The sequence below is a fragment of the Podarcis tiliguerta genome (genome assembly GCF_965153285.1).
Source record: "Podarcis tiliguerta genome assembly, chromosome: 9".
NCBI lineage: Eukaryota > Metazoa > Chordata > Lepidosauria > Squamata > Lacertidae > Podarcis > Podarcis tiliguerta.
In genome coordinates, this window is record NC_139542.1 from 73,826,448 (window position 1) to 73,839,213 (window position 12,766).

The 12,766-nt window shown below is 43.6% G+C and overlaps 1 protein-coding gene across 1 annotated transcript in view; it reads right to left on the bottom strand.

Annotated features, from left to right (window-relative positions):
- Window positions 1-12,766, bottom strand: part of STX18 (syntaxin 18) — a 46,671-nt gene that overhangs the window by 5,635 nt on the left and 28,270 nt on the right. The window contains exons 2-7 of the mRNA XM_083399138.1: window positions 11,660-11,727; window positions 10,499-10,614; window positions 10,325-10,402; window positions 8,125-8,191; window positions 5,709-5,824; window positions 1,605-1,693 (exon numbers count right to left, since the gene is read on the bottom strand). Of these exons, the coding sequence (XP_083255264.1) occupies window positions 1,605-1,693; window positions 5,709-5,824; window positions 8,125-8,191; window positions 10,325-10,402; window positions 10,499-10,614; window positions 11,660-11,727 (534 nt within the window). The remainder of the gene's footprint in view (window positions 1-1,604; window positions 1,694-5,708; window positions 5,825-8,124; window positions 8,192-10,324; window positions 10,403-10,498; window positions 10,615-11,659; window positions 11,728-12,766) is intronic.

Sequence of the window (12,766 nt, forward strand, 5' to 3'; positions counted from 1 at the left end):
GGTTGCAATTTCCCCAAACACATTTTAATATAAAACTTTTGCAGTGTTTTCAGTATTTCTTTCCATCTTAGCAGCTAGTTTAAATTAGCATAATTTTCATGAAATTGGACAGTCTAAGTTTCCTGATATAAAGGAGTATATAAAGGGAAGAAAGAAAAGGTTTGAAATCCACTTAGCTAATTAGCTGAATGCTTTAGAATTCAATTACATGACTGAAGAGAAAGAGCTTACAGGTATGATCTAGGCAGAGTGGAGCATTGTAAGACCACTGTATTTCAAAGATTAAAGGGCTTTCTTAATTCTTTCCTTGAAATCAATGAGACTTTGAAGTGTTACTGCAATCATGATAGGATGTATTGTGATTGTGTACAAAAATTGGATTTCCCCTCATTCACATGAGAACAAAGGCCTTCAGTTTTAAACATCAAAATGGAGGCAGAAGATCACACACAGAAAATGACTGAACACCTACCTATCTGAATTTCTGGTTAAAGGCATGGTAAGTAGAGATTTGGTTAAGCAACATGTGTACTGATTTCATAAAGAGAATTAAGTCAAAATATGGTCATATGCTGCTGTATCTTACATCTCTTGAAAGACAAAACTCATGAACCAACGGATGTCTCCAGAATTATGGTCCCAAATAAGCAATCAGAAAAGGTAAGCAATTAAGTTTGAAGGGAAACTGGTGGCCCTTCCTAGCCCCGAATGCCTATGTCCTCGGTCTAGCCCAGGCATAGGCAAACTTGGCCCTCCAGATGTTTTGGGACTACAACTCCCATGATTCCTAGCTAATAGGACCAGCGGTCAGGGATGATGGGAATTGTAGTCTCAAAACATCTGGAGGGCCGAGTTTGCCTATGCCTGCCTGGTCTAGCACAACCAGAGCACATGAGGGAGGGGCCAGGTGAGCAGAAAGCAGCACTGATCCCTCTGATTTTGAGAGGCACTGAGCTTGAAATCCCACCATAATGCAGCAATAGCATTGTGTGGCATGGAAGGCCCTTAAAATGTCCTTAAGTGATTTTTGTACCAGTGGATTCATCATAATATCCTCATCGTATACCAGGTATGGGGAACCTTTGGCTCTCTCAAAGTTGCTGGACTAGAATTCCCGTCCGTCCCAGCAAGCTTGGCTAATGGCAATGGATGATGGGAGCTGTAATTAATCCACATCTGGAAGGCCAGAGGTAGTATGGAAAAGTAAGTATAAGAAATTACAGTATCTTCTTTGGGAAGTTTCTTTATGATTCCTAATGTTAGAATAGCTCCATCTGCTTGTGAACGGAAATAACTATTTATAGTAGAGATTTAAAGCAATAATTTAAAATCTTAAAGGGCAGTCTTAATTGCTGAAAAAATACTTTCCCATGAACATAATGGCTTGACAACAATCACCTCCCCAATCATATGATTAATAATTTTAAGCAGGTACTGACAAAAAGAATCAGAAAAGCAAACGTGCAGGGTTCCATTTGTTAAAGCGTTGCTTAGCAGAAAAGGCAAATGACTCAATTTATGCATTGGACTTATTTCATTTTCAATATCTGTAGATATAGCTAGCCAGGGAGAAAGTCAACAAACTGATAGAAAATACAACTTACCATTTGGATTTCTTCAGGTGAAAGCTCATCTTCTCCTTTGCCATCACCCCAAAGTCCAAAATTAGTGTGTTCATCTATCACATTCTTATCTGCAAAAGAAGAAACAAACTCAACATGCTCAACATGTAGCCAAAAACTGCTAGACCTGTTTAATATTATTCCTAGTTCAGCAATAACTGAACTGTCCATAATTTTATTTGCCTCAATTTTAAAAGCCAGCTTTTAATTCCTGCCACCAGACTTCTTCCTCTTATTGGAGATGTTGAGATGCTCATATTCTTAACTGATGCTGCACTTTCAGAAGCTTTGAAGCTGAGGTTACCTCAAACCCTTTTGTGTCTGCTTGCAGAAACAAGGCAAAGGACGGTGGGAGGGATAGAAGCTTCACATTTTAAAAAAGGAATCAGCTGAGTGGCTGAATGTCCACAGTGCTTAAAAAGTTGTTTTAAAAGGGTGTTAAAAAGCTGTTTTATGCTGTTCCCTGCGGCAGAGACTCATCCACATTCAATCAGCAGACATTTCTAAATTATGCAAAAAAGGTACTTTTTAGAACGTGCCCCAGAGCACGCCTGATATTATTAGCTGCCTACTTGCATTACATAAAGGGGATTTTACACTTCTACCCCAAAAAGAGGTACCTCTCTGGGAGAGTGGAATATTTTAGTGTAATGTAACATTCATATAGAAAAGCCCAAGATGTTTTTGTTTGTTTTCCTTCAGACTGAATCCAGTGGCTTTCTGATATTTTCAACATCAGCAAAAATTAACATCAGTTAAGGCAGGGGTAGGCAACCTAAGGCCCAGGGGCTGGATGCGGCCCAATCGCCTTCTCAATGCGGCCTGCAGACGGTCTGGGAATCAGCGTGTTTTTACATGAGCAGAATGTGTGCTTTTATTTAAAATGCATCTCTGGGATATTTGTGGGGCCAGCCTGGTGTTTTTACATGGGTAGAATGTGTGCTTTTAATTAAAATGCATCTCTGGGATATTTGTGGGGCATAGGAATTCGTTCATTCCCCCCCCCCCCCCAATATATGGCCCACTACATGGTCTGAGGGACGGTGGACCAGCTCACGGCTGAAAAAGGTTGCTGACCCCTGAGTTAAGGCACCAAACGCACCTGCTGGGATATAGTGTTAAAAGTCTCCATACTCAACTTAAGCAACTTAAGCTGTTCAATTTTCCAAGGGGTACAAAACTAGATAGGGTACTGCTGCACTTTATTTTATGTTTGAAACCTGCCATTAGTTGTGAACATTATTTTCCTACCAAGATACTTGAGTGAGATGTGTTTTGCTTAATTTGTACTTGTTTATATTCTTGTCTCTGAAAGTGTTTTCAATTAGACCGGCAATGTTGCCGTGTGGGATGCTCGCTTCTCTTGGGAAGCCTTTCAGAGGACTTCTGTTTAAAAACAATTCTGGATGAGGTATTATACTGAAAGACACCTCCCACGTTAGGCTCTGTAACTAGGCATGTTGTCTGGAGTTACTGTTCTCTTCTTTATTAAAACAAAGGCTGAAGAAGGCAGATGAAACATTTTTGGAACAGTGACACTGGCATGGAAAGGGCACCTGCCACGTTAAATCAAAGCTGCATTTCTTCTTTCAAGGGAGAAACAAGAGTCTCTCCACTGTGATTATATATTAACATAATATTCCATGGTTCTTTTACTATTATGTATTCATTTAAAAATTAATGATTCTTTATTTGCGTCAGCCATCCGCCATAGCAATAAAACAACAATACGATATATAAAGAATAAAAGTAAAAAGTCAATTATATAAAATACATTTTAGGGTTTTGAATCAACAGTCAAATATTTTGATTGCCCCAGCTAAAAACCTTGCAACCTTTGCTGTCACCTGCTCAACCTTTGCTGTCACCTGCTGTCACCTGCCAAGAGAAAGGACACTGTGGCGGTGGTTTCATTAATTCACACCCAGTTCCATATCTTTTGTTCCTACTTCCTGATTTTTTTTAAAAAAAATATCCCTTCTGTTTACGCTTCAACAACAACATTATTTTATATCCCACTCTGGATGGCTCCCACCAAAAATAGTAAAAACACAATACAACATCAAACACTAAAAACTAAAAAACTTTCCCCCCAAATGCCAGAGGTTTGATAGCTTTTTCCGGAAATGCCTTTTCCCCATCTCCTACCTTCTTGTGCAACCTTTACAAAATATGATGACCTACCTCAAAAAATGACACTGCCTAAAAGAACTGGGAAGGGAAATGATGCTGGTTTGACAAGAAATAGCCTTTCCCTGTGTAAGGTACACACCAGTGCTGTGAACAGAATATCTGCTTATTATTCAGAAGCAGATAATCTCTCTTGCATTAAATGGTACCAATTCTGCAAACTAAAGCTATGTTAGGTGAAGTACACAGCTCTGAAATCAGATTGTTTTGTTTAACTGAAGGATATATTCATGTTTGCTTTAACTATATCCACACTTTGAACAAAAAGCCAAGGTGGTTTTCATTTAAAAGTGCCAGCTATCACCTACAGCCCAGTGCTTATTTACAATATTCACAAAACCAGAAAAAGTCAGCTTACAGAACTACAAACAGAGAAAGAGTGGGGAAGATTAGTCTAACACACACAAGGACTTCTGCTTGCACAACAGGGCTTCCCCTGCTTCCCCTACATTACCCAAAATTGGCTGGGAGGGGACTGGGAGAACCCCCAAAAACAGCAAGGTGGGGAGAGGAGGGCCGACTGGTCCACCTGGCAAGATGCAATGCTTGGCAGACAGAACATTAATTCCACCCAGTTCCCTTTATTAGCCCCTAGGGACCAATTAATTCTAAGTACTACCAGTGCTCTTATTGTTAGGCAACTGCATCCAGGATGAATATCAAGAAACGGGGGGAGGAGGGAGCTCACAGAAGCAGGTGCCATTGGTCCCAGATTAGCTCTGGTCGCCATAGCAGCCTGTCTCCCACAGGAAACACAGGGGGAATGCAATTTTCACGTTTGCACACTTACTTATTTATTTCAGAAAATGTATACATTGCTTGATTGTAACGGAACCTCAGAGTGGTTTACAGACGACAGAACAGTAAAACCAAGAAAACACTCGCAACCCTACTTTTAAAAAATTAAAATATTAAAACAGATTTCTAATTCTAATTTGCAGTGGTACCTCAGGTTACAAACTTAATTCGTTCCAGAGGTCCGTTCTTAACCCGAAACTGTTCTTAACCTGAGGCACACTTTTGCTAATGGGGCCTACCCCAGGCGCGTGATTTCTGTTCTCATCCTGGGACAAAGTTTGTAACCCGAGGTACTACTTCTGGGTTAGCGGAGTTTGTAACTCGAAGCGTTTGTAACCCGAGGTACTACTGTACAGTGAAGGCACCTGCTTGATCTCAGCAGGGAGTGGAAGCGCTGCCACACTAAACGATTAAGCTCTTAAACATGTGGGATGGGTATTATATGGCATATGTGGTGGTGCAAATTCATCCCATCAAAGCGGTCAAAGGGGCACATGTGGGGTAAGGCAATCTCATTGGTAAACTGGTCCCAAATTATTAAGGGTTTTGCGTACTAATAGCCACACCTTGAACCCGGCCCAGAAGCAGATCGGCAACCGGTGCAGTTCTCTGAGCGCACTGTTTCTATGCTGACAAGGCCGTGGGAGTGTTGCAGCACTCTACACTAACTGCAGCTTCTGGATCAAGTGCAAGGGAAACCCGAGAGAGTGCACTGCCGAAATCTAGACTTGGAGTAACCCAGTCTATAGTGGATGCATTGTTTTCAGTCATTTCAGGAAGGACTGAAATTATTCTAGTTGACCCATATGCTGCTGAAGCCCCATAGGAGAAACCATGCATCCCTGTCTGTAGAGTCTCCTTCTCCCTCACTCCCATGAGGTCTTTCAGGGAAGGCCAAAGTAGACAAGTGTCTCCCCATGTCACACTCTGGGCCCATTCACACTTCCATTTGTCCCATGATTTCCAGTAAACCCACTGTTTACTGCTTAATCAACGAACGCCAATCTGCAAAAAAAAAACTGAGCAAATGCTCATCACATACAAACCCACCACCTCTTAAAAGTGGAACATGGAGACAGAACAGGACTGAAATATCACCTCTGTTGTCTTCACAAGTGAGTTTCTCTTCAGATTCTTCCGAAGTTGTTTGAGCAGTTCTTTCAGGAGAAGAAGTTACTTTGGATTTATCGCTCTGTTCTGGCTCAAGCCTGGATCTAAATGAGCAAATACATAAACAATTAAGAGCAAGCAAACCAAGATCAAGTGCAGCTACAGGCTCATACCATGGCCCATTATGCTGGAATAGCGCATCTCTCCCTTCAGCTGGAGGAAAGCTGGGGCAGGTTTATACACACAGCAGTTGGCAGTGTGGTGCCATATGATAAGGCAACAGATAAGATACACCTCCTCCTTGCCTGCCTCTGTAACGTCAAGTTCCTTTCATGCAGTAAGAGCTAATTATTGCTGCTCTGGTGGCATCTGGAACTTTGCATTTGCTTTCCCAAAAGAGCCACGTACAGATCTTTAAAAATGATGCTTCTATTCTATAATGAATTATGTGTCTGGAAATAGTGCTAAAATATGTGTATTTTTTGTAATAAATTGCAGAACATAAGAATCTGCCTTATATGGAACTAGACCATTAGTCCACATAGTTCAGTACTGTCTACACCAGTGTTCCTGCATTCCCAAATGTTGAATAACTACAAGTCTCATCACCCCTAGCCTTGGGGATCCAAGGTTGAAGAACATGGTCTACACTGATGGGCAAGAGATCTCCAGGCTTAAAGGCACAAGTCTTTCCCAGTCCTACCTGGGAAAGCAGGTGCTCTACACGACTGGTTTTGTAATCTTAAAACCAGTCAGGCAGCGCTGTAAATAAACAGGCTCTGGAAGGTGCTGACCAATACTCAGCAATAATACATGGAAAATAAATAAATGTTGGAATGGAGAGATTTAACACTGCTTTGTTAAACATCTCCACCTTTGCGTTATGAATACTCAGAATAATTTTAAGAAGTGTGGCATGTACAAAAGGCTTTTTAAAATAAAAAATAACAAGAGAGAAATTAAGTGTTGCCCTCCAGATTAAGTCCATGAGTGTGTGGGTTGAGTCTAAAGATCCAGAAGTTTTCGCTTCCTACTACTATGCCCAGATTTGATGGTTGCTCTGTTAGGAAATACTTCCAGGCTGGAGAGGTTGTGGCCCTCAGAATCATTTCCCCTAAAACTCCTGTCTCAGCAAGGAAGAGAGACATGGTTCTTCCCATTTTTCCGCATGAGGTTTAACAGCAGTGGCTTCAATGACACGAGGCAAGAACGGCTAAGCATCCAGGCACATGCACACTTCACTTTGCTGCTGGATTAACGTGGCAAACCTTTAGAAGAGTTTAATGAAACTAAGTTACCCTGAGAGCCTTACAGAACGCCAAAGGCAAGGTAAAAATGGAAGGAAGCAAACAAACGAAACCCTTGGAAGGTTGCTGTAAACAAACTCTACAAGAAAGTAAAAAGAAATTCAATGTTTGTGTCACACTCAAAACTGGAGGAAAAGTATGTGGGCGTGAGAAAGAGAGATGGAGGAGGCAGAACGCCTTGTTGTGCAAGCTGCAGTAAGTGAAGCTTCTTAGGACCATGCAAATTCCTGGAGAGGAGTTTGCATCTGTATTGCTCCGCCCCAAACTTTTTTACTCCCATGTTGTACTCAACTAAGCCAAGGCTTGTCTTAGGGCAGGGACTGGCAAACTTTTTCAGCAGGGGGTTGGTCCACTGTCCCTTAGACCTTGTGGGGGGCTGGACTATATTTTGTTATGAATCGTGTCTTGCGAGCGGCAGGGGCTGGCGGTGGCGGGATGATGAGCGGCGCACAAAAGGGCTCTGGAGAGGGGCTGGCAGCAGCAAAGCCCAAATTGAGCCTGCTTACAATGGTGGCCGCTCGAGCGCTAGCGCTGCTGCTGTTGTCACCAACGAAGCCCAGCCCCCTTCCTCTCGGCTCTAGGAAGGGCGGGGAGAAGCCAGGAGGAGGGAGGGAGGAGGCACCGCTGAACACACGCACTGGCACAACCTGAACAATCAGATCCATGCCAATCCACGCCAGATGGTCCACGGGCCGGATCCGGCCCCCGGGCTTTAGTTTGCCTACCCATATCTTAGGGTGTCATTCAAACCCAGGCTTGTGGTGAAGCTCTCTCCTTCAGCAGCAGCCAAGGTTTGTTCTTGGCTATGATTTGTGGTTACTGAGGAGAGAGTTTATACACAAGCTCAGATTCCGACGACATACTAAATCAAACCAAAGCACTGAAGAAACGAAAAGGACTGGGGAGGAGCAAAGCAGGAGCACCTTCCTCTTTGGGATCCTGCACCTTTGTGCATCCCTTGTAAGGTGCAGTTTGGCTTTCTGAGGCATGTGAATGAAGAACATGCCTCTTTATCATGGAGACATTTCACCAGCTCACAAATTTAATGAGAGTTCCAAAGAAAATCAAAAGCACGGATTTAAAGGAATATTACTTACAATCTTTTCTTATCAACTACTCGCTTGACCCGGATAGCCCTTTGTTCTGAATACAGCTTACACACTCCTTTATAGTTATGAAGATGCCATGTAAACAAGAGGAAAATGGTATACATTAACATTAAAAATGTCTTGCTAGATCAGGAACCACCCGGATGTACCTGTAAAACTCACAGGTTGAATATGATGGATGTCTGGCTGACAGAATACCACCTCTGTAGTATATGCTACCTCTTTGATATAGCACTTCTGAACACAGAGGATCAATTTTTGAGCTATTAGAGCTACAGTGGTGCCTCGCAAGACGAAAAGAATCCGTTCCGGGAGTCTTTTCGTCTTGCGGTTTTTTCGTCTTGCGAAGCAAGCCCATTGGCGGATTAGCGCTATTAGCGCTATTGACAGTTTAAGGGCTAAAAACGGCTTTTTAAGGCTTAAGGGGTTAGCGGTTTTGCTGCTAAAATGCTTTTAGCAGCTTAGCGATTCAGAAAAAGGGGTTTTGGAGCGGGAAAAAAATTCAAAATTTTTCGTCAATTTTTGTCTTGCGAAGCAAGCCCATAGGGAAATTCGTCTTGTGAAGCGCCTCTGCAAACGGAAAACCCTTTCGTCTTGCGGGTTTTCCGTCTTGCGAGGCATTCGTCTTGCGGGGCACCACTGTAATAGTCATTGGTAGACATGTTCTCACTATACCTAATAAATGGATTTTATCAAAGTTGTGTGTTCTGAACTTTACTACCAATCAATTTTACTGAATAGGCATGAATTATAATTTTTTTATTAAGAGAAAAGTAGTCTGCATGGAATGAAGTTCACTTCACATAGTTCATAACTTTATAAAATTTCTATTATGAGTCACCCTTGTTGTTTCCTCACAAAAGGAATAGACAACACTGCAGGGTAGTTGAAGCTTCATTCTAACCCCATCCCACAGCAGAGGTTCAAAACTATGAAGGGCTGTAGTTTACCACTATTGACCTACAGTATTTAGTATTAACTACACTTCAGGATGTCATGTCAATCTAGCAAAAGAGTGCTGTCCCAACCTCCAGGGTGATCCATACCAGTGATAATGCTCCACCAGGTTTGAGGATTCGATATTCTTCCTTCATATAACAAAACTATTCTGAATTTAAGGCTTCTAGTGTTAGCACACTCCCTCTTTAAGTACCATATTTTTCGCCCTATAGGACGCACTTTTCCCCCTCCAAAAATGAAGGGGAAATGTGTGTGTGTCCTATGGGGCGAATGCAGGCTTTCGCTGAAGCCTGGAGAGCGAGAGGCGTTGGTGCGCACCGACCCCTCTCGCTCTCCAGGCTTCAGGAAGCTATCTGCAAGCCTTGCGTGCCCGGCGGGAGGTCCCCGCCGGGTGCGCGAGGCTTGGGGCAGCAGACTGTAGCCCAAAGCAGGGGGCGAGCTGCGGAGCCCGCCCCCTGCTTCGGGCAGATGTCCGCAAGCCTTGCGCGCCCGGCGGGAGGTCCCGCTGGGTGCGCAAGGCTTGGGGTGGCAGTCTGCAGCCCGAAGCACGGGGCGAGATGCGGAGCCCGCCCGTGCTTCGGGCAGATGTCGGCAAGCCTCGCGCGCCCTGCAGTAGGTCCCACTGGCCGTGCAAGGCTTGGGGCAACAGCCTGTTCTGGGGGCTGGGGTCGGGGGAAGCTCAGGCTTCCCCCGCGCCAGCCCTCGCGCCTGGGGGGGGGGAATAACTTCCCCCCCTTATTTCCCCCCCCCAAAAAAAACTAGGTGCGTCCTATGGGGCGGTGTGTCCTATGGGGCGAAAAATACGGTATCTACTGCTTGCAACTCCCCAACAATATTGTAATATTTTTGATGGGCTTGTTAATTTTAGGGGACTTGTTAGGGATACCCTAAGGAGTTAACTTAAACTCTTCTCCTGTTAGCTTTCTTTCCAAAGTCAGTTTGAAATCTGCTTTGCTTTTTAAAAGCCAGTTGACTTGTGTGCATTGAAATTCAAGGTTCCAGTTGCCCACAGATGTTACTTGGGACGTAGCATATCTAGAACCTTCCTCCCTACACCACTGCCTTATTGTCACCCTGCAACTCTGGCTGTCTAGCTGTCCCAGCAATGGAAACAGAGAAGAACTTATGAAAAGGCTACAGCAATGCAGAGCATTTTGGTCGAAGCTTAAAGAAAATAATTATGACTAGACAAAATAAAAAACACCACAATTTCAAGAAAAATATATACTTTTTAAATAGTCTCCAATGAAATCTAGGACAGCTTCTCTGTGCTGCTTCACTTGTGGGGAATGGATGTCCTTGTGTGCTAAAAAAACAAACAAAGAAACACAAAAGCATTATGCTTCGCAGATAAACGTTTTAAACATCTGGCACAACTCACACATTATTTTAATCAATTTACCTTCTGTTCTGAGTTGCTGAATTGCATCAGCACACGTTCTCATAAAGATCTGGGCATCCTGGTCAATCTGGTCTCGCTCGGTGTCTGTCATCCGCACATACTCAGACATGACATGGCTGGGGGAAACAGTCAGCGTTGTTAATTTTATTTTAGCACACTGTTCTGCTTCTGTTTCCTTAAGTCCACTGCAACTAGTGTCAGGGTATTGCTCCCACACTAGTTACCTCTTCTCATAAAATAAATACCATTATTAAATCCAAAAGATGAACACTGCCACCTGGTGATGTGGTTTAACCATTCTAACACATGACTAAAAAGAATTAAAGAGAGATGATTTCTTATTTTTATCCATAAGCTGCCTTGAACCCGTCAGTGAAAAAACAGAGTACTTATATGTGTGTGTGTGTGTGTGTGTGTGTGTGTTCAAAAGATATTTTCCCTCCCACTATGGAAACCATCAGCTTCTTCTTCCACACTTCAAGCAGTTGTCCTTCATCTCTGCTTGGGCACATCTGCACTTAGAAACTGCCTAGATATTCAAATGTGAAATAATCTTTTGATTTTCCTTCAACATTCCATTTCTTATTCCTCTTTTACTATCTTACCCGGACCACAAGTTTTTTTTAAATAATGAACACTGGGTTTTGACTGAAGTGACTTTCAAGTTCAAAGAACTTTTCCTCCTGAGCAAGGCAGCACCTCTGCACTACAGGCTGTGGCACGAAGCCGAAAAGGGAAGCAGGCCAAAGACTTCCTTGGCAGTGACGCGAGGTGGCGGCAGGTAGCTTGGTTGTCCCCCAGATTCTATGTGCAGGCTTCATCCCTAAAGTGGCTGTGGTCTTTTGGCTGGAGCTGGTGGCAGAAACTTCCTAGTAGGTATGAACTGGAATCCCTGCATCCACAGCCATCTCAATCCATTACAACAGACAAGGTTCCAAAACTTCTTTTCATTAAACAAACACAACTTTCTTTTTTACCACAACCTTTTATTCTTCCTGTTCAGAGGGAAACCAATTTAACATTCTTTGACTATCAGTACAGGTTCAGTAATCAGAGTGGAAATTTAGCCCAAGAGCTTTCCACCAAGGGAGAGCGCATCAGTCCATGAATGTTTTCCTTCTTCACCACCAACCCACCCACTGTTCCTATTGCAATACTCACCTGTAGGCATTAATATAATCTTTCCTGTGCTGCAGAAGAAAATCTTTCAGTTTCCCGATGTTATTGACCTGAATAAAATAAAAAAAGCAAAATGTAAATATTGGATTTAAAAATGAAAGGGAAAAGAAAAGCATTTTATGAGCCCAAGGTATGATACTTGGGCATCAAATGCAAGGTGAGGGCTGTTTACAAAGCACACTCAAATTGCACGGATGCACTAATTCCAGCAAGGCAGACCAACTTAGGCCTACCTTCTGTCAACCACTGCCAGACCCACGAGGAACTGGAACTCCAGTTTTGCTAAAGGTGTTTATTTTCAGATTAGAACAGTACATAAGGCAAGTCACAGGTTGCAAGAATCAGCCGTTACATGAGAGGGCAAAGGCATAGCTAGGCACAAGCTAAGATGTTGAACCAATAAGTGACATGCCCCCTGCACTGTCCTTTTGAAGGATGGGGTGAGCACAATATTGAGTGCTGCAAGCGGCTGGGAGTCTGGGCAAGCAAACAGGCACTCCGTCCACTGGGCAGGTTAGGTGCTGTTGTGTGAGTCAGTGCTATAGTCTCCAGGTGACAAAGGTGGAGTGGCGCTAGCTTGGCATCCGGTTTACTCCCAGCTGCCTTGCCTGAAAGGGGGGGGGGGGCTTCCTGCATAACAGTGAAGGCACCAGAGGCAGCTCCACAGCTAGAGAAGCTGCAGGGTGCAAGTTTGGAAGCAATCTGAGAATTGGCCTGAGCCTTCTTTGGAGGGTGCATCTCCATCCCCTCACCCCCTGGGATCCTCCCCAGCATCCTCAAGATCAAATCCCCAAGCTCTTCCTACTCCTCCTCAGAGTCCGACCACAACCTCCATGACACTTCCACAGGACTCAGGAAAATCTTAGGCACTGTGCTGGAAAATAAGGACTGTGGCTGAGAAGTGACAGAAAAGAGCCACTGCTCCCAGATCAAGCAAGACTGGTAGAAACAGGCAGGCATGATGTGGCCCTGACTAAAGCAGCCACCAAATTCCAAGTCAGCTTCAGTTCAGAATGGGGCGATCGATCTTTCGGTCTGATAAATCCAAATAGAATATGCCTCTGAGCTCAGAAAAGGTTGTTGGAGAGA